We start from the raw sequence: 21,529 nt of genomic DNA, 5'->3' as shown, positions 1-21,529 counted from the left end.
AGAGTCGAACCCTTGACTTCTTCACTAAGAGGTGTTGGTTTCAACCATTAGAACAACTCTACGTTGCACTGAGTCAACTTTCATTGACAATGTAAGAATTAAAAATAATACAAAGCAAACACCGTATAAGAGATATTCTAATCGAGACATTTACAAATCCAATTCAAATTTCTAGAATAATAATGAAGGCATACAACAACAACTACACAATCATCTATAGCTACCAACTTCGAACGCAGATTTGACCTCAAACTTCTTGATGCATATGAATTGTTTATGCTGATTTGGTTGAATTGCAACAATGCTATTCATGCAAGAAAATTTCTCATTCCTTGGGTTATAGTTCAACAAGCATTTCAACTTACTCAAGAGTCAAGACTACAAAATGAAGAAAAACAAAGAAGACAAACACGAGGACAAGAGAGAAATCAAATGGATAGCCCCTCCAGAAGGCCGGCTAAAATCAACATTAATGGTTTAGCTAAGAGGAGTCAAAATAACTCTATGCTAATAGGGTATGGAGGTATTATCAGATATAACCTTGGCAGAATGCATCTTTGTTTTTATCAAGGATGTGACCACATAACAACAATTGAAGCAGAAACTTATGCACTTAGAAAAGCTTTTTGCTGAACAAGAAATCTTGGCTTATTAAATCTGATTGTAGAAGGAGATAATCTTGAAGTGATCAAGCTAATTCAACAGAAAACAAAGATCTTGCCTAAAAGATCATATAAGTTATTCTTTATAGTAGAGTTCTTATAGCCTCCTTTGATTCGATTGAGTTTAGACATGCTCTTAGAAAAGGAAATTGTGCAGCAGATTGCTTGGCTTCTAAAAGTGCCTCGACTCAGCAATATTTTTGGAGCGATTCTAATCCTCGTTCTTTCTTAGTGTAGTCTTTAGTGTTTGATAACTTAAATTGTAATGGTAAAAAAAAAAGAGGTTTTAAATTGAAATAAATTACTTATAAAAAAATATAAAAAAATTACGAAGGTATGAGCATATAGGACAATTCTTGTTGAAAGTAAAGTCATAAAAAAAAATGTAATTACGCTACTTCACGTTTACCAAACATATTTAATTTAGAAGTTTGGCAGATCCAACTTGATTAAGATAAACTCATTACGAATCCTAACCTCCCATCTCCCAGTCCCCTAAAGAGTGGTAGATGTGTTGCAAACCAAGGTAAACCTCATTAAAAAATAAAAAATAAAAAGGAAGCCTAAACTTTCATGGGAGGTCTTGGATTCGCACCCATCTAACAGTACTTATATTAGTAATATTCCCCCAATATAAACTTGCGAACTATAAAAAAAATTTGATCTATATTTAATCAAAAGGGATAATTATTGTTGTCCCCATCTGTTATAGCTTTATTATTACTTTAACTCCTGCACTTTTTGAAATTACTAATTCAACTTAAGACTTTACCTATAATTACGGTTGTCTTACCGTTAAACTCCGTTAATTAAATGATGATGTAATAGTTTTTATTTATTTACAAATTTCAAAATAATCCCAAAGTTTTATTTTACTGATTTATATTTTATATTAAATTATATTGGTACCATAATAATTAGGAAAAATTAACTCTAATTTGACAGTTTCTTATTTTTTAATTTTTTTATATTTACTTTTCAATTTGATTTTAGTTTTTATTATTTACTTTCTAATTTGATGTTATTAGTTTTATAAAGTTCCTACTTCCATTAGGTTTTCATTTATTTACTATCTAATTTAACGTTATCAATTTTAAGAAGGTTTTTTTTTCTTATTCAAAAAAAACAAAAATTTAGGTAGTCTTTTTTTGAAATCAAAATGATACCAATTCAATCACAGAATTGGTATTTGATATGGTTTTTTTATAAGAAAAGTGAGAATAATATTGTGTTTTGACTTCATAATTCTAGAATGACAAAATAGACATTAAACATTCAAATGTAAGGGTCTTTTAACACTGTTAGAACTAAAGGTGACAACAATAATTTCATAAAGAACACTGTCCTTTTAATAATTAAGCTATAATACAAGTGACAACAATAATTATCCCTAATTAAAATGAAAGACTATAATTTATACTTCATTTTGTGGGGTGACCAAATAAAAGGGTTAAATACAGCTTTTATATTTTAAACGGTGAAAAATACAACCTCATAAGTTTCTTACCCATATCAGTTCTGATATGATCGTCTTTTTTATACATCACTCATTTAAGTTTCATTCATTCTCAATTCTACAAAGAGGCAAGAGATGCAAGTTAAGAAGATTGAATAGCCCCAATCAGTGTGGAAATGCTTGGGGGGTAGGGCCCCGAAAACCAACAAGAGGCCACGGACAGAGAAGGAACCCCAGCCTCAATCATCAGAAAAAGGAAAGCAGCTTGAGAACGTGGTTAGGCCAAAGAAACTAACTTCGGCTAGGAGGACTAAAGATCATCATGACAAGCTTATCAAGGATGGGCCATCTGGCCGACTTGTTCTATTTAGAGCCAGGGGGCAAGCCCGAAGTTCCAGCAGCCAACTGAAGGCCTCAAAATCAGGGCGCAAGAAAGACAACGACTGAGAACAGTGAAGCCCGTAGTGGGCGAAGTTGGACATTGGTACAGGCTAAGCATCCGAAGTTTCCACAAGTCCTTTCTAACAAGCAAGCCAAGCAAGCAAATGAGAATGCGCAGAATGCATCTCACATGCAACAGAAAGAACTATTTGACCAATATATCCCACGCCTTCCTTAAAGTTATACCATGAGACAGTATGATGCCGCGGAATTAAGGGTGTCAATTCGGCACGGTAATAATAGTTCGGTACGGTATGATACGGTATTGAATTTGAAAACCTCAAATCATATTTATATGGTACAGTATGAAAATGATATTTTTAAAAACGGTACGGTATGAAACTGGTATAAAATCGGTATGGAAAAACAGCACGGTTCGGGATACGGTACGGTTTTGTTATGGTATTGTATGGAAACAAGTGAGAAAATCAAACCTAAACAGAAAACTAACAGCAAATTACTTAAAATTCAAATATCTCAACCAAGTCGTGTGAAGTTGAATTGTCATTGAATTAATACAACCACCATTCTAAACATCTTGCCAATGATGTTATAATGCATTATGGAATGGCCAATGACTAGTCTTGGAAGCCCAGCCTCCCTAATTGGGGTCATAAGCTTGTCTAGCTGGATCAAAACTATTATTAACTTGATAATTCACTGGGTCTCCTTGTATGTTTATATCTGCAGAATTTCTTTTCATTAAGCAGATTGAGACTGTAAGGTGGGTATGAAGTGAAGAGTGAGATGAGTTTAGGGTTTAAACTTTAAAGGGTTAATAACTTTACGGTATACGGTATAATATGCGGTACGGTAAACGGTAATCGGTAATTGGTTTAACAGTATGTTAAACGGTATTTACTGACGGTATGATACCTTATACCATAACCGTACCGTACCGAATTTGGAAACGGTTCGGTATGGTACGGTTTAAACGGTTTGGTACAGTACGGCTTAACGGTTTTTTAACCAAATTGACACCCTTACCCGGAATGCGTTAAATGCGTTAAAGTAAATGGTTAAATTTCTCTTTGCCAAGGAAAAGACATGGGTTCGATTCATGCTGCCGCCCATGTTGAAGCAATACATGTAATAAGATAAATTTTTTGGTATAATCCACGTAGTGGTTCTCATTAATTACTAATTAACAGTCATACTTCCATTTGATTTTTAAAATTGTTGAGGAGACTGGATTTGAACCCGTGACCTCAAAGTTATGAGCCCAGCTATCAAGCCTCAAAGTTATGAGCCGAACTATCAAGCTGCTCTACCCCGCGCTGAATAGCTGAATAGAAGAACTAAAGAGGAATGGACAAACAAGAATTGGATGGGCCCGTCTACCATATCTATAGAATAGCCCCCCTCATTAGTTTCTTACCCATATCAGTTCTTATGATCATCTTTTTTTATACCCAGGATAGTAACACGTGACAATAAATAAAGCAAGCGTTCATTTATTTATAAAGCAAAGCAGAAATTAGAAGCTAGCTAGGGCAACCAGAGAACTACGTACGTACATGGGAACACCAACCATATCCTTAGAAATGGAAGCTGAGACCCTCTTCCTATAACAAGTAAAAGCTCAACCGGCAGCTGGGGCGGTGGCAGAAGCACCGCTGCGGTCTGGATCTTTTCCATTTTCGCCGTCGTTATGGTGTGACTGTTGTTGAGTAGAAGAAGAAACACGTCCAGAATCATCGGAGTTTTTGGCCTCGGAAACTTTGCGAGCACTGGAGAAGAGATCGACCGGTTCAGACCGGGCGATCATTCCTCCTTCAATAGGAGTGCCAGACTTGTATCGCACCCTTACTGTCTCTTCAGGTGATATCTTCGCCTGAGCTGTTCCATACTTCCAATCTTCGTTGCTCTTTGCCATCTTCACCGTTATCTCTCTCTCTCTTGCAAGGTTTTCATCACATCCAGCATTGTTGTTGGCATAAATAGAAGGGAAGAGTGAGTGTGAACAAGTGTCAATTCGTATGGGTACGTGGCATTTGTTTGAGAAGTTACTAACAAGGGTGGCAGCTCTTTCCGGGCTAACCCGGTTGAATATTGGCCCGGAGGTGGCCTAAGAAGGGTATTCACAAGGTTAAATTTGTGAATTGTGATTGTCTGAAAATTCACCTCCTAAAACTAGGGTATTATTGACTTTGTATGAAAATGGATATTTAATTAACCTAAGCTGCGAGTGGGATTTTTTTTTCTTTTCTTTTCTTTCAACTTTTTATGTTTGGTAAAAGCTTTTCCCAAAATTATGTGAATAGGTTAAAGGATAAGTCTCTGAATTCAAATTCAAAATTCAAATCCACTATAATTAACTCTATCCTCGATTGATCGATGATCTACAAGTGGCTACTGTGTTTACTTGTGCCCTAACTTGATTTATTGGAGTTCCAAAAAATTACCCACTATGGCCCGCTCTTCTACAGAATCTGAGTACAAAGGGGTTGCTAATGCTACCGCTAAGTTGATATGGTTACGTCAGCTACTGCATGAACTTGGGGTTGTCACTTCTGCATCAACTCTATACTGCAATAATATTGGAGCTATTTACCTTGCTGCTAATCCGGTCTTTCCTGCACGAACCAAACTCATCGAGATTGACTATCATTTTTTTTTTTTTTGGAATGAGGTTCATCCGGGCCAGCTTGATTGATTATCATTTTGTTCGTGAACAAGTCGCCACAATAAATCTTTCAATCCGATTTGTTCCCACAGGCCACAGGATACCAAATGGCGGACATTCTCACCAAAGGCTTATCTGCTCCAAGATTCAAAATTTTAAAATTCAAGCTCACTATCTGTTCTCAACCAATGACTTTGCAGGGAAGGGTAAACGATAAGTCTCTGAATTCAAATTCAAATTCTAATCGACTGTAGCTAACTCTATCCTCAATTGATCTTATCTCCAACAGATCAAGAAGATTTTGAGTTATAGTTAAAGTATTAATAACTCAACAAGTTGTAGAGTTTGATCATAAACAAGTTGTAATTCAAATTCAAATAATATTAATATACATCTCCCACTCATTAATTTGAATGTGAAAGAATTCTCTCTCAAATGAAATTCTAACTGTGAGACAGGCATGGTATACTCGCATATGTAATATTCTCATATTGTATACACACATAGTTTGAGGGAGAGTTTGGAATTCGGTGATTAATTAGATACTTTATGGAAGTTCTAATTTAGTAAGATAAGGAAATGTTATTCCTTGAATAAAAGGAGTGGGTCACAGTTAAATTGATTCTGTTTATTTTCTTTTCTTTGTGCTTAAGTTTTAAAAAAATAATAATAAAAAATAGAAATATACATATAAGTCAGTTAATTTTAGAGTGAATGGACTTTCTTTAATTTAGGAAACTTTTTAGAAAACTTCTTGGAAAAAAAGAATTTATAGTAAAGGTAGTAGACTTTAACCAATGTAGGGTTGGAGAGGTCTTCGGTTTCAATCTTTGCGGACGGCATTTCAGTTTCAATATTAAAAAAGCACCAGTATCCAAAAAAATAATAATAATAATTCACACTTTTTTTTAAGGGTATGGAATGTTACCTCATTACTTAACCTTAATATTCTCACTACCAAAAAAAAAAAAAAAAAACTTAATATTCTAACAAAAGAGATACCATTATTATATAACTCAAAACATAAGGAGTGTATACATCGTGGAATAGATTTCAAGTGGAAGTTGTGTAAACATAGTTGTTTACAAACACAAGACGTGTAAATATAATTTACCTTTTTTAAGAGTCCTAAATTGTTGTAATTTTGTTTTTAGGGTTTCATAGTTTGTAGGGAGAGAATCTCTCCTTTTCTTATTTATACGTACCTGTAATCTGTCTTCATAAAAATAAATTCGTTGAGTCCTAAATTGTTGTAATCTTGTTTTTAGGGTTTCATAGTTTGTAGGGAGAGAATCTCTCCTTTTCTTATTTATACGTACCTGTAATCTCTCTTCATAAAAATAAATCCGTTGGTTAACTGCATTGCTTTAGGAATAAAGAGGGAACGAAAAACTAGGTTAGATTGTTTCCAAATTGATCTTAGTATCTTTCCATCTTGTTGAGTTGAAAAGCAATGGAAAATGCCAGAGGGAATGGAAAATGCCGGAGGGAGTCGACCAACAAATCTCAAGAACAAGTGGAGTTTTCTTATTCCTATCCGCTTCCCCCTGAACTACAAGTATTTGTTCTTCTTGGTGATCTTACTATTCAGCATATTGATAATTTTAATACTTTATAAAGCCCCAGAACCCCCAAAACCACGAAAGTGGTCGGCCATTTTTATTCTCGGAGACTCAACAGTGCATTGCAGAAGCAATTCTTTAGTGGGTAGTCTATTCTTCCCATGCAATGGTTCCAAACCCATCGCTATTCCTGAGATTATCGCTAAGAAGATGGGCTTCAACCGAACAGAACAGTTCGGAGTTAAAGATGTGGTTCCCATCATCAATTTTGGTTCTTCTATTGCTACCATAGGAGGAAACCCTGATCCCTTATATCTCCAGGTAGAACGTGCTCTGGATTCTATTAGACTTCTAGAACTTGGGATGTCTCAAGCTGACCTTAAAGATTTCATGAAATCGACATTATTTTACTTATCAATTGGTAAGAACGATTACCTTCGTTTATCCTCCATGGACTATTCAAATGAGAGATTCGCTCAGGATCTCGTGACTGTAATGGTGAAGGCCATTAAAGAACTTTACTTTTCAGGTGCCAAGAAGATAGTTTGTATGGGTATAGCGCCATTGGGTTGCAGCCCTCGACCACTGTTGCGTCTCGGGCTTAGGAGTTACGAGCTTAGGGCTCAATTGGGGCATTGTGTGGATAATCAGCTAAATGACTTGATAATCGAGTACAACAACATGCTCTCTCAGAAACTTTCAATGCTCAAGATGGAATTGGGAGATTTAGATATCGTATATTGTGATGTATATAATGGGATGATGAACATTTTACATCATTGGTATAGGTATGTGTACACTTCTATGTGGTGGGACTCGCATGATCCTTCAGAGATGATGAACATGTTGTTGGCTGATTCTATTTGGTCCAACCAAGCATCTCTCGGACAGCTATGTAGGCCACTTTCAATTCATCAACTAGCTTCCATCTAAAGCTGCTCGCATTCGTGTACTTGAACTGAATTTAATATTTTCATTTTTGAGAAAGGAAAATAGATGATTTAGCTTAGCATTCGTGTACTTGAACTGAATTTAATATTTTCATTTTTGAGAAAGGAAAATAGATGATTTAGCTTAGCAGTAGGCAAAGAAAACATTAACCTAGTTTGTGTGTAAGAAATTTCCCCCCAAATTTATTTATTTATTTATTGATAAAAGCTTTTCTTAAATTCATGGGCTTATGAGACTACTTATATGTGTATATAGTTTTATATTTTCAAGTCATGCACTTCATTTTTATTCGTGAGGGTTGAAGGTGATGTCAATACAAAAGCTTGTCATTTTCTTTTGCAAGTAAGGAGTTTTGAAATTGTTCAATACTTATTTTTTTCTTGGCCCTATTTGACCAATCATTGTTTACATGCATAGATCCTTCTTTGGTTCAAACTGTTAAATTTCCACAATCTATAAAACTCTTTGCGCCCCAAACTTTTGAATGAAGGTGGTAACTTCCTGCACGGTTTCAGCTTAAAACTAGGGTTTAGAAGGTTAGTTTGGATTGTTTGGTTCAGAAAGGCTTACATTTTTATCAATTAAGATTGGATATGGGTGAATTTGGGTAGGGAAAGTGGATTTACTATTGCAAGGTGCTCGGTTGGTAAGACCAATATCTCTTAATAAAGAGGTTGTGGATTCAACTCTAATGGTATATTATGTAATACTTTCATCCCAATATATAAAAATCACATGTTTCAACCAACGGGGGTTGGTCAACTTAAGCAAGGTTCCTGTATCGAAATCTTGTGGATGTAAAAAATCCCTGCTGGGAGACTCACCGACCACAGCCAAGTGTGCGACCCGGGTTGAACACTGGATTAGTCCGGATTAGTCAGGTCAAAGCCTTGAAAACCGGGGTTGGCAAAAAAAAATCACATGTTCCAAAAATCTTTAAAATAAAAATGAAAATGAAGAGAGTGATTTAGTTTTACACTTTCAACTGATGCACCTCTTTTTTCCGTGAAGCCCCTCATTAGCAGCCTATACGAGTGAGGTTAATAAAAAGTGTTTTTTTTTTAAATTATTTCTTGGCCCTATTGAAATGCATAATGCTAAATCAATTCTGTTTATTTTCTTTTCTCTGTGCCTAGTACGGTAAGTTTTAAAAAAAATAATAAAAATAGAAATATACATATAAGTCAGTTAATCTTAGAGTGAATCGACTTTCTTTAATTTAGGAGACTTTTTAGAAAACTTCTTAGGAAAAAACAAAAGAATTTCTAGTAAAGAATCTAAAGATAGGAGACTTCACAAATTTTCTTTTTTCTTTCTTCTTTAAGGGTATTGAATATTACCTCATTACTTAACCCTGTCATTCTAACATACAATTATTATATAATTCTAAACATAAGAAATGTAATCATCATGGAATAAATTTCAAATTGTGTAAACGTCGTTATTTACAAACAGAAGAGATGTAAATATAATTTACTTTATTTAACTATCCTAAATTGTTGTAACCTTGTTTCTAGGGTTTCCTAGTTTGTTGGGAGAGAATCTCTCTCCTTTTATAATTTATAGGTAGCTGAAATCTCTCTTGACAAAAATAAAAATAATCTTCCCTTGATTACTACATTGCTTTAAGAGTTAAAAGGGAACCGATCAAATTGATCTTAGTATCTTATCTAGCTTGTTGAGTTAAGAATTAAGCAATGGAAAACGCGGGAGGGAACCGACCAACAAATCGAAGAAGGAATAGGTGGAGTTTTCTTGTCCCTATCGGCTTCCCCATGAACTACAAGTATTTGTTCTTCTTGGTGATCTTACTCTTCAGCCTAGTGATAATTCCTATGCTTTATAAAGCCCCAAAACCACGAAAGTGGTCGGCCATTTTTATTCTCGGAGACTCAACAGTGCATTGTAGAAGTAGTTCTTCAGTCGGTAGTCTATTCTTTCCATGCAATGGCTCGCAACCCATCGTTATTCCTGAGATGATCGCTAAGAAGATGGGCTTCAACCGAATGGGATTGTTCGGAGTTAAAGATGTGGTTCCCATCATCAATTTTGGTTCTTCTACTGCTACCATAAGAGGAAACTCTGATCCCTTAAATCTTCAGCTTGAACGCGCTCTGGATTCCATTAGACTCCTAGAAGTTGGGATGTCTCATGCTAACTTTAAAGATTTCATGAAATCGACATTATTTTACTTATCAATTGGTAAGAACGATTACCTTCGTTTATCCTCCATGGACTATTCAGATGAGAGATACGCTCAAGATCTCGTGAGTGTAATGGTGAAGGCCATTCAAGAACTCTACTTTTCAGGTGCCAAGAAGATAGTTTGTATGGGTATAGCGCCATTGGGTTGCAGCCCTCGAGTACTGTTAGGGACTTACGGGCATAGGACTCAATTGGTTGGGCATGGGCATTGTGTGGATGAGCTAAATGACTTGATCATTGAGTACAATAGCATGCTCTCTCAAAAACTTTCAATGCTTAGGTTGGAATTGGGAGATTTAGATATCGTATATTGTGATGTATACAAGGGAATGATGAACGTTATAAATCATCGGCGTGGGTTCGGGCTCACTCACGTGTGGTGGGACTCTTATGATCCTACAGAGGCGGTGAACATGTTGTTGGCTGATTCTATCTGGTCCAACCAAGCATCTCTTGGACACCTATGTAAACCATTTTCAATTCATCAGCTGGCTTCCATCTAAAGCGAATCGATTCATGTTCTTGAATTGAAGACATATTAATATTTTCATTTTTGAGAAAGGAAAATACATGATTTACCTTAGTAATAGGCAAAGAAAACATTAACCTAAGTTGTGTGTAGGAAATTTTTTCCCCAAATTTATTTATTTATTGATAAAAGCTTTTCTTAAATTCAATTTATTTATTTAGTTATTGGTTAAAAGCTTTTTAAAAATTCATGGGTTTATGACACTACTTATAGTTTTATTTTTCCAACTCATGCACTTCATTTTTTGCCCTGGAGGCTGGCTGATGAGGGTGATGTCAATAAAAAATACTTGTCATTTTCTTTTGCAAGTAGGGAGTTTCGAAATTGTTCAATACTTTTTTGTTTATTGACCCTGCTAGGCCAATTGTTGGTTACATAGATCCTCTTTTGGTTTAAACTTTTGAATTTCAACTTACAATCTATAAAAACATTTATACGCCCCAAACTTCTGGAATGAAGGTGGTAACTTCCTGCATAGTTTTAGCTTAAAATTAGCTTGAAACTTCCCAATCAGTTTAGAAGAGTTCCTTAGTTTGGATTGTTTGGTTTAGAAAACTGGTTTACATTTTGATCGTTAGGATTGGATATGAGTGATTGGGTAGGGAAAGTGGCTTCTATGGGTAAAAAAGGTTTGTGAGTAGTTACGGAAGAAGAGAATTAAGAAAAAAAGTAAGGTGTTGATATGGAGGTACAAGAGGATATTGTGAAGACCATTGGTTTTTTTTTTGGGGGGGGGGGGGGGGGGGGAAGGTTTTGGGGTGGCTCCCCCCCCACCCCCCCCCCGGGGGGGGGGGGGGGGGGAGAAGGGGGGGGGGGGGGAGAAAGGGGGGGTGGGTGGGGCGGTTTTTGGTGGGGGGTTGTGTTTTTTTTTTTTTTCCCCCCGGTGGTTAAAAAAAATTTTAGGGAAAAAGTGTTCAGTATACCATTGCAAGTTTGCTCGGTTGGTAAGACCAATATCTCTTAATGAAAAGGTTGTAGATTCAATTCTAATGCTATGTTAATAAGTAACAAACCATACCAAAGGTTAGGCTGCTCTAGTGGATTGAAAAATTGAAATACAATTCAAACCGGTTACCTTGGCATGCACCTTTCCCTTCTCATCTACTAAGTGCATGTACATGTTTAAATACAATTTTGTCACATTTAAAAGCACTAGAGATATTACTTCATTTAAAGTATCAAATCCCACCATCCAGTAAACAAAGGAGGTGGTTGGAGAAGAAAGTGACATAACATAGTCTTGGCATGTTTGGCTGAATCTTGTTATGTTTTGACCTAAATTCTTGTACCTGATTTAAAAGATGAACCCTCACCGATATATTTTAGTGGGCGACTCGAATCATATGTAGCGAAGATCTGTGGTGGTAGCAGAGGTCTTGGGCCTGATGGGTCGACAAGTTTTTACCTGATTGGAGTCCATATATATGTATCTTATATTCACCTACCACATTATTGAAATATTTGAGATTTTCGATTAGGGTTTTGGGTAAAAGTTTTTGTAACGCCGTTCTCAGCTATTGGTTGTGAGATTTCATTTTGTTCTTCTTTTTTCACTTGTGGATGTAATATACCACATAGGTGTGTGAACCACATTAAATTTCAGTGTGTTTTCATTTTGTTTATTTTTCTATTCACTATTTTGTGATGTTTGTTCTAACAAACCTGAATCTCATGGAGCTGGCGGTACTAGTTAAGTGTCCTTTCCTGCACTATATGTATACGCCTCACCTTCTTTCTCCACTCCCATAGCAACCACATTTTTTCTTCCTCTCTCTCTCTCTCTCTCTCTGAATTCTCTGTTCTGTCTCTAGTCTCTGTTCTTCTAAGTGTTATTTCATTCTCAACCTCAGGCCTCTCTGGGTATGTCCTCATTAAGTATAACTACCGATGAGATTTAACTTTTTAAATAAAAGACTACAAAGGGGAAATCACATGCACAATTTGCAACTTGATCATGGAAGAAGAAGAAACCAGGATTCCTTGCACTGATATTCCAATAACTTCTTCTTCAGAAATGGGTCGAATCTACGCCTAGTGTTTTTCAGAGCTTCTTCTTCCTCTGAAATTATGGTAGAAAGACGCGTTCTTCTCTTTTGGCATTTTCAAAATTGTTTGAAAAATGTGTTGGTTCGTCCGGTCGGCTTTCTTAAAACGGTTTGTTCACTTTACCCGAGCGGTTTGTTGACTAAACAGATGCAACGGCTACGATCTTTTCAAAATAATCCAACGGCTGGCTGAATCGTGGACTGAAGCAAAATCGCGTTGCAACTTGCAACTCGTCTCGACTCACAACCGTAAGTCTCTCTTCTCTCGACTCTGTTCTCTACTCCGTCGCCGTCATCGTCACTGTAACCGCGGTCGCGGTTGGCACTGCCGTCGTTGTTGCTGTTTTCACTGTTTTCCTCGCGGTCGTCATAAAAAAATTGTTCCCTTCTCTATCGAATTCTTAGGTAAGAATGTTAGTGAGAATAAAAGCAGTAATCCTTATATTGTTTGTCCAGTTAAAGTTGTATGCTATAAAAGCTGATGAATATTGTTTGTTCAATTAAGTTGTATTTTGAACCTTAAAAAGTTAATGATTTTTTTTAAATTTATTTGTGATAATTGCTTGGATACCCTTGAGCTGTTTGGCGAAATGTTTGTATGATCATCTGTATTAAGGAGCTATGATACTTGGTATATTTCCAACCCGCTTATCATCTTTATGATTACGAAGAAGACACCTTTTTGGGACTTTATTCTCTGAATTAGCTCCTGTAACCGTTTGGCTGCTTCATCACTTCTCTGTTTTTGTCTCAAAAGTTGAGACTGTGCACCTTGCTTTTTCTTCAACTCTGAGACGTAGTGGGGAAAAGAAGGAAAGAAAAAAAATTCAGTTCTGGAACATGTGAGGTAAGCTAGGAGAACACCCAAGTAGGGGTACTAACCTCAACTTCAAGGACATATAATTTTTGGAGATATTCTTCCTTTAACTTGAGAGCACCATCATCAGAAGCGGAAGAAAGGTTTCTGAGGTTATACCGTAGGTCCTCAATCTCTTTCTGTCAATCAGACGACAAGATTAGGAAAACCAAAATCCTGAGAGTACTTGATTAGCAGCAACAATTATCAGAATAAATTACCATCATGGCTCTCTTCTCTTAAAAAAAAATCTGTCTTTTTTCCCCCAATGTCTGATTACTGCACAATAAATTTAATTACCTGTATGGCTTATTTGATTGCTACGTTTTCAACAATCACTACTGGTTCTTCTCTCTAGTTCATTTTTTTTCAATGTTCATTTATTTGGGTTCTTCCAAATCATCCTTTTTGATTCGGTACATTACAGAGAAGTTAGTGGGACTAGTATGGGGTTTTATCTTTGTTTGTGCATATAAATGATAGCTTGTCTGCTAGAGTTGAGATCTTTTGTTGTGTACTCATGTTTCAGTTTTCTGAGATGATAAGTTTGGCTTGTTGGGCACTTGGGGTCATTTCTTCTATGTTGGGTACATTTAGGTAGGTTTCCATCCCTTGGAGGTGGTTGTGGATGGCTCCTACAGCAGTACCTCAACTCATGAATTTGAATTTTCACTTGATCTTGGGGTATTGTTGATGCACCTTATCTATATTAGCTACTTGCTAGCAAGGTTTAAAGTATCCCACGATACCATACAATACTAGCCGATACATATCCATATTTGACCCAAACGATACGATACATCTCGATACGTCTCTCCATTGAATTATACTAAAATATATTAGTCAGAGCGATATAATACTCGATATAGGACGATACGTCTCTTAAAATCACCTTACCGATACGATACTTGATACCGATACTTTAAACCTTGCTTGCTAGCAGGATCATATATAGGTAAAATGCTCTTTTGCACAACTCTACGGGACACTGCATAAATTGTATCAGTTTGTTTGATTATTTATAAAAAAAGAAGGAAGGCTTACATGCAGGAAACAAATTACTCAGCTCCTCTATTTGTATCAATGCTGACTGTACCTTGATGCACAGGGCATGGGATACATCGCGTGCTAGCGATCTGTGCAGGACTTAAACCCACAACATTTCCACTCAAGTGATTTTATGACTCATATCATATCAGTATAATGCTTATGAGAATTGTATTCCAGAAATATGTCAATAAACTTAATTCTCCAATTCCTGGTGACATGATTGGAGGGGCCAAACAGTGCATACAAATGCATTTCTTCAATTACAAACATTTAAGCCAGGATTATCTGGTTTGAGAATTAAAATTCAAATGCTAGCCGGAGTCATTGGCAGGGTTGTCCAGTTGTCCGTCAGGTGTAGAGGTAGATTTCTGGACCTGTGCTGTTGATAGTGTTTCTTTGACTTCTTAAGATGGGAACCTTGGGATCTGGGCATCATGTAGGTCGTTTTGGGACATTAGGTCCTGTTTGGTAAGAGTACTGGTGTATAATTCTCATGTTCTTCTGTTCTTCAGGAGTTATAGAACAGAAATTTGTTTGGCTCAATCAGTTTGTTTTTGAGGGACTGAGCTGGGGAATAAGAACAAGCATAGAATATGATTGATCAGCACCAATGGTGTCTTGTTTGTTCTTTGAGGCAGATGAAAAAACAGAAGGTGAAAAAAAAAGTTGCATCTTTCTGATGAAAACACCAAAACCTGACTTCTTTAGTTCTTTTCCCATCACATGCACATATAGATCTCATCTCTTTCTCACTGCCGCTCAGGAGTTCTTTTCCCAACCTATATATTTCTGTGATTACATGAGTATGCAAGTATGCAACTATGTGGTTCAGTGATTTTGTAGTTCCATGGTTATGCCAACTTGTAATTCCATATGTAAATGTATTGCACAATATAACTCTAAACTTCACCGTCTAGGTTAATCCACTCATTCATGGCTTCATTGCTTAAGCATGCACCTTTTTGTCTATGTGCTTAGCTGCTGCTTCACTGCCTTAGGTCACCTTGACAACTTTATCACTGGGTTATGTTATTTGCATCAAATTCTTTTGTTGGTGCTGTAGGATGGCTGGTTGATGATTTGTGTATCTATGGAAATGAAGCAAAAGCGTAAGAGGAGAAATGAAAAGTGATGAAGTAGTACCTCAAAGAGAGAATTTTATAAATTTTGATATTAAAATATTTCTCTTTTTGGGGGTTGTTGGCCACCCTTTTGTTTTATCCACTTAAAGGAAAATTTTGTTCAGACATAGTTGTCCATATATTGGCTCTCATGCTATGAGCTTGAACTAGATTCATCTTATTGATAGGAACTTGGTTATTTTCTCTAGGAAACACCTATGACGCTGAGCTGTAGCTGCAATGCTGCTGGCACGGGTGAGCTCCAGGAGATTCATGTGCAGTGGATTTTTGTTAAGGTTAGTTCATCTCTTTCTGATTTTCTTGATAGATAAGTTGCTTCAAGTAGATAGAAAACCCAAATCATACCTTGAAATTTCACTTCTGATTTCTGTTTTCTGGGTAACATCTTAGACCAATATAATTCTTAGCTTTTCGTTTTTTTTTTTTTGGGGTATATTTTGAGAATTTGTTTGTGGTTGATTAATGGAAGCTGTAAATTTTAGTTGCCTCTTGTAGCCATGCTGTCATGTTTTTATTTTGGTTTGACTCAGTCGTATTGACTCTTTATTTTCTTGACTTCATAAATTCTTAGAAGAGTGAAGCAAGTTAGATATCTTTCACATCCCCTTTTTTTGGGTCCATTCTTTACTTGAAAAATGAAAAGTCATATGCTCCAGCATAGGAAATGCGTTGGTTCAGAGAACCTTTTAGCAAATATATAAACTGTTGGATTCTGTTGAAATGAAGTAAGTCGTTTTTTTTTTACTTCTAATAAGCGTGTTTGGTACTTTTTTGTTGACATCCCCCCCCCCCCCCCCAAAAAAAAAAAAAAAAGGGTTTATAGATACATTGCTAGTGAGATTACCACGCATATATTGGTACCTTGTATGAATTATTATCAATTTGTGTATATTAGAAAGCTGGGATAGATGGTGAAAATGTAAATAGTATACGATAACTTTTAAATGAGGGAAATTCATAAATTGGAGGTATTTATTTACATGGGCAAAAGGGAGATAAGTTTAGGAGGATTTATTGTGCTTAAATTAAGAGTCTTATTGAAGGTGGAGAATGCACTTGTAGGTATTCAAACTTTGAGTGGAATTTTTTCATTCATCCCCCCCCCCCTTAAAAAAAAAAAAAAAAAAAAACTCTGACTGGAATTTTCCTTGATTTTTATTTTTTATGCAATCCATATATTTGCGGAGATGATTGCCTGTTGCTGAAGAGTTTGGTTTACTACTTTCGTTTTGTAACTGTTGTTCATGCAACTAATTACAGACGCCTATTGAATGAATGGGTGAAGCACAGTTTGTCATTTAACATTTATATGTACGTGAAATATCCTGTTCAAAAGCCATTTTCTGCGAGAGCATTGTACTCTTTCCGTGCATATCAAGCAGCCAACCAACTGTTTTCTCTTTGACAAGGGCCAATCCAGTGCTGAAGGCTTCCACACAAGCAGAGTCCAGGGGCAATTTTCCTACTCAGCTTTGCCTCAGTAATTTTCTCTTTGATGTAGTACTTAAATCTCACACGCTATTCCTGTGTCGTGTTTTTGCAGTAATTCTTTTCCTTTATTGTTGAAGAACATGTGTCTGAGGATTCAGCAAATTATGTAGAACTACCTCTTTATCCTATAATTTCTCTCTCTACCTGTCAATAACTAGTTTACCTTTCATGACCAGGGAAGCCATTGTATGTTGTGTATTTTTCATTGACAAACCATGCTTTGCCTACAGGTTTTCTCTTATCATGAATCCTGGTAACAGAAGAAACTACTGCCGAAATTGCTTTGCACAGCCAAGAAACAGAAGGTTACTTATGCATAGCTGCAATTTCCACCATCAATCAGGCAGTCATTTCTGTCAATTTGGTCAATGTACAAAAACTGTAAAGGAGGGAACCCCTTCAATTCTTCAATCTAGTTCCCTACAGCACTGGTTTAAAAATTGGCAGGAACTAAGAATGCGTAAATTGACTGCAAGCACCTTTGGCGGAGCTGTTGGATTCTGGCCACGCAGAAGAGTCCAGCTCTGGCTGGAAAAGCTTGGGGCTATTGAGCCTTTCACTGGGAACCTTGCTACCTGTTGGAACAATATAAACGAAGAGAAAGCACTTGAATGGTATAAGCTGATAACAGGAAACAGTGTCTCTTTTCCTGAATTTCAGATCTACGGGACGAAGAATCGTGAAGATGAATGGCTTGCAGCCTCACCTGATGGGGTGGTTGACCAGACTTTTTATGGTTTACCTTCTCGTGGGGTGCTGGAGATTAAGTGTCCATTTTTTGGTGGTGACATAAAGAAGGCTTTCCCATGGAAACGAATCCCTCTTTATTGCATTCCACAAGCTCAGGGATTAATGGAAATATTGGACCGTGACTGGATGGATTTCTATGTCTGGACTCCTAATGGGAGCAGTTTATTCAGAGTAAACAGAGATGCAGAGTACTGGAATCTTCTGAAAGTTGCTCTATCTGACTTTTGGTGGGAACATGTCCAACCTGCAAGGGAGCTCTGCTGCAAGTCTCACATCTCAGAGCCTCTTGTTCAGTTGAGATCACTCAAGCCAACACCAAGGCATGAACTTTGCCCTGATATTGTCTATGCTAGCAAATATCTTGTTGACAATTCCAAGTTATTAATGCGAGAAATTCATGGAAAACTTGTAAACTGAGGTATCATCAAATTTTCTGGAGTTTAAACATAAATTGAATTTTCAACTCCAGACATAGAGAGATGTTCACACACTATCTGAATGTTGCACATTTGAATTTATTTCCTTATAACTACTGCGCAGCTAAACAATTGAGAGGAGAGATGAAATATCGGAATTTACATAATGGAGTCTTGGCTGTTGAGAAAAGGACAAATGGCTTTCACCTTATGAATTGAATGTGGAATTGGCTTCTCTGTGTGAGCTACTGGAGGATGAAAAATCGTAATGTGTAGGAATGGTACATGATGATTTGGGTGGTGCATAATGTGAAGGTTTCCAGTCTTTTTAAATGGGAAGAAGATATTTTAGTTGATCTTTATTTAAGAATTTAAATTTGCATCAGTAGTCACTTTCGTGGAAAAGGATCCTCAATACCGAATGAAGAGAAGAAGAAGAGGAAAATGGTTTTCACCATGTCAATTTAATCTGTGACTCTTTTTATTTGAGTCACTAATTGGAGGTTAATATATATACAAATTGGATGTGATGAGCAATATGTCCTGTTTCTGCAAGGGATCAGAAGATGATATATTTGACTCTCTCTACTGGTGTTTGGAGTTGCACCATTAGTCCCTTTGATGGCAATCAGGAGTTCGATTATGACGACAGTTGGAATTTATGGCTGTAAGTTACCCTTTGTTTAGTAATGTTTACCAAAACATATTTCTCTGCAGAAGTATTTTAAACCTGTGTCTTTAATTACATTGTGGAATGGTTCTGATACCATATCATTTTGTACATGCAATTGGGTGGGATTTGGAATCATCATCAGTAGCTTTTGGTTCTTCAAAGAAATCTCTGCACAAATGTAAGTGGACTGGATAATCCTGGTTCATTATCAGCCGAAATCCTCAAGAAGTCATAAAAATATTTTGCTAGATCAAATTACAAGTCTAGCCCAGGGGCAGTTTTGACTTTTGGGGATCTCGTAATGGTGCTATGAATTTTCTGCTTACAGGTTCCAACCCTTTTGGATGTATCCATGTAAAAGATTTGGGCTTCCTTTCCTCAATGATTCTTTTTTTGTCTCTACTTCTATTGCGATATTCTTTTTCTTTTGTATCTTGTACTCTTATGAGCCAAATGAATTCAATTTGTAGATGTGGCACCCAACCATTCCTCCCCCCCCCCCACCAAAAAAAAAAAAAAAAAAAAAAGAAGAAAAGAAAGAAAGAAAAGGGGGGGGGGGGAGCCTCTTTAGCTTTCTTTTATTTCTCCCAGCAGGTAGGCTGAAGGAGTTGAACTCATGACCTCTTAATTCTAGGTATTGGTAGATGCAGGTGAACTGCAACCTTGGGTAAAAACTCTTCAGTTCAGCTTTACTTGCAAACTATCGGATATAATTCTTTTTCTTTAGATGACTGCTTTAGTTTGACCTGCCTTTGATGAAGGTGGGTTAAGTGCATCACAAGGAAGTGTTTGTTCCATTTGAAGCAAGTTTTCTTGGAACTTATATACTGAACCTTCTAATTCTATTCACATGTATCAATTAGAGATAAACTGGAAGTAGTGATCTACTTGTGTTTTTATCCAGGCTTTCAAAAGAGATATCAGACTACCATGGAATTTGCACGCAGAAAGGTCTTGATTGAGAGGTTAATCTGTGAGGAAATCACTGTACGTACCGGTAGCATTTATTCTTTTGTCAGTTGATGCATCTATCAGGGCTTGCAATACAGACATCCAAAAATTCTTTAACGATGAATGTGAAAGTGCAAGTGGGGAGAGGCTCTTAGGTGTGATACTTCATCTACGCTTGAATGTCAATCCAACCTGTGGTAAGATATGTCCAGAGCAACGACCCATAGTACATGTCATTCTTACAGAGACATAAAACTGACGGGAACAATATATCAGTAATTCCCAAATAACCATCAGGACATCAATGTTAATCACCTATGCTTTCTTTTTCTTTGTGTTTGTGTGTGTGTGTTTTCTGTTTTCTCCAAGCGTATTTTTTTCGTTCTAATTCTTCTGTAAACTTAGTATGTGTAAGCATTTACAGTTAGATTGACCATTTATAGTTGTTGAAACTGCTTACAGTTTGGAGGTATTAAATTTTAAGCAATGTTAATTGATTGGTGGTCAAAGAAGGAAAAGAATATGTCAATGAGGATATTGGGGCTGAAGTTTTTCAAAAGTGGCTCGGTATAGAAAATGAGTTACTGATGGATATATTACTCTACCTGTAGGCTAAGTTGGTGGGATTTGTTATTGTTGTTTGTAGAATCTTATATTTATATCTTTTGATGATTGGATAATTGAAATATTTCCTTTCAAGTTCTAACAAACTTCCGTGAACCCCAAGGGGGTAATCAAGTTGATAAGGGATCATCGACTAAGAAGGTGCGAGGCCCTGAGTCTCTGGAAATCATTGTTGGTTAGGTTGATGCAGCTAGAGGTATTCTGCTTAAACATCTTCTCTTGTCATTAGTTTCCAAGTTCTTTAATTTCAGCGCATCTAACCAGGTGGAATTCTTTTGTGGCAACACTTTTCAGTGCAGTTGTTGAGATTGATATACTAGAGTTTGGCTCCCAAAAGTGAACTCAAGAGTCCCTGCATTTGCAGCCAGAGATTGATTGGAAGTCTGCTCATCCATGTGGAATTTGTTATACATGTTTTTAGTATTACGCAAGGCCAGACACCACTATCCTGTTGAACAGTATAGCTGTTTCAAGATTAATAATGGTTGGAGTCAGAATTTCCTTTTCTAAAGTTGCCCCTAGTTCCTAGGAATACTTGAAAGTAGCTGCGATTAGATGCGATTTATTTGAATTTATTTGAGCTTTTTTTGTTTTTTTGGCTTTTTTGTTAGTTCAGTGTTTTTGGGTAAGATGATCAGATAGCTTATTGTTCTATGGTTCTTGAAGAAGGACTTCTAGGGAATCAAAAGCCTATCCGTGTTGATTGGGTTGAGATTTGCTGACTGCATGGGTCAATGCAGGTGAACATATTTTGGCTGAATTTGGAGAAGGGCCTGATTTTTATTTAATCGTAGCCTAGAAGTAGATTGTTTTCATTGGAAAATCAATATAACAGGAAGAGATGTTACTTGAAAATGAGGTCACACTTCTTCAAGAGTTAGAATCTTCTACTAGCATTAGGTGTGAGAGGAGCATAGTTGAACTCTACCCTTGAGTTCAGATTCTCTATGCTCCCCCTCACACGCTCATACCCTTCCTTCACATATTGTGGAGGAGTGTCTCCTCTGAGCATTGCAAAGATAGATTAGAAGTGAACTCGTCCTACATATGTGATGGAAGGTATGGGAAAAACAGTTTACTACCTACGAAGGTTAAAGAT

General features: G+C 36.6%; 3 protein-coding genes across 5 annotated transcripts; 2 read left to right on the top strand and 1 right to left on the bottom strand.

The window, feature by feature from the left end:
* Window positions 1–4,141: 4,141 nt before the first annotated feature.
* Window positions 4,142–4,435, bottom strand: SMP1 (seed maturation protein). Its single transcript, XM_089135985.1, has one exon. The coding sequence runs from the start codon at window positions 4,433–4,435 to the stop codon at window positions 4,142–4,144; it is 294 nt and encodes a 97-aa protein (XP_088992111.1).
* A 2,210-nt stretch (window positions 4,436–6,645) lies between these two features.
* On the top strand, window positions 6,646–10,406 carry LOC149005731 (uncharacterized). Its single transcript, XM_089135984.1, has 2 exons — window positions 6,646–7,535; window positions 9,518–10,406. Exons 1-2 carry the CDS (start codon window positions 6,646–6,648, stop codon window positions 10,404–10,406), a joined length of 1,779 nt encoding a protein of 592 aa, XP_088992110.1.
* A 2,332-nt stretch (window positions 10,407–12,738) lies between these two features.
* Window positions 12,739–20,620, top strand: LOC149005730 (uncharacterized). 3 transcript variants are annotated; one of them, XR_016175668.1, is made up of 4 exons: window positions 12,739–12,882; window positions 15,714–15,800; window positions 17,247–18,849; window positions 19,760–20,620. XR_016175668.1 is itself a non-coding variant. In XM_089169353.1 (3 exons), exons 2-3 carry the CDS (start codon window positions 15,745–15,747, stop codon window positions 18,181–18,183), a joined length of 993 nt encoding a protein of 330 aa, XP_089025479.1. In that variant the 5' UTR covers window positions 12,739–12,882; window positions 15,714–15,744; the 3' UTR covers window positions 18,184–19,332. The 3 variants fall into 3 exon arrangements, 1 of the variants encoding a protein (XP_089025479.1); XR_016175669.1 differs by having other exon boundaries at window positions 15,447–15,800; XM_089169353.1 differs by lacking the exon at window positions 19,760–20,620 and having other exon boundaries at window positions 17,247–19,332.
* Window positions 20,621–21,529: the final 909 nt, after the last annotated feature.

Source organism: Hakea prostrata, chromosome 9, assembly GCF_041222555.1.
Source record: "Hakea prostrata isolate BN-2017 chromosome 9, UWA_Hpros_2, whole genome shotgun sequence".
NCBI lineage: Eukaryota > Viridiplantae > Streptophyta > Magnoliopsida > Proteales > Proteaceae > Hakea > Hakea prostrata.
The sequence above is the reverse complement of the archived record's forward strand: the minus strand, read 5'-3'. Positions and strand labels throughout refer to the sequence as shown.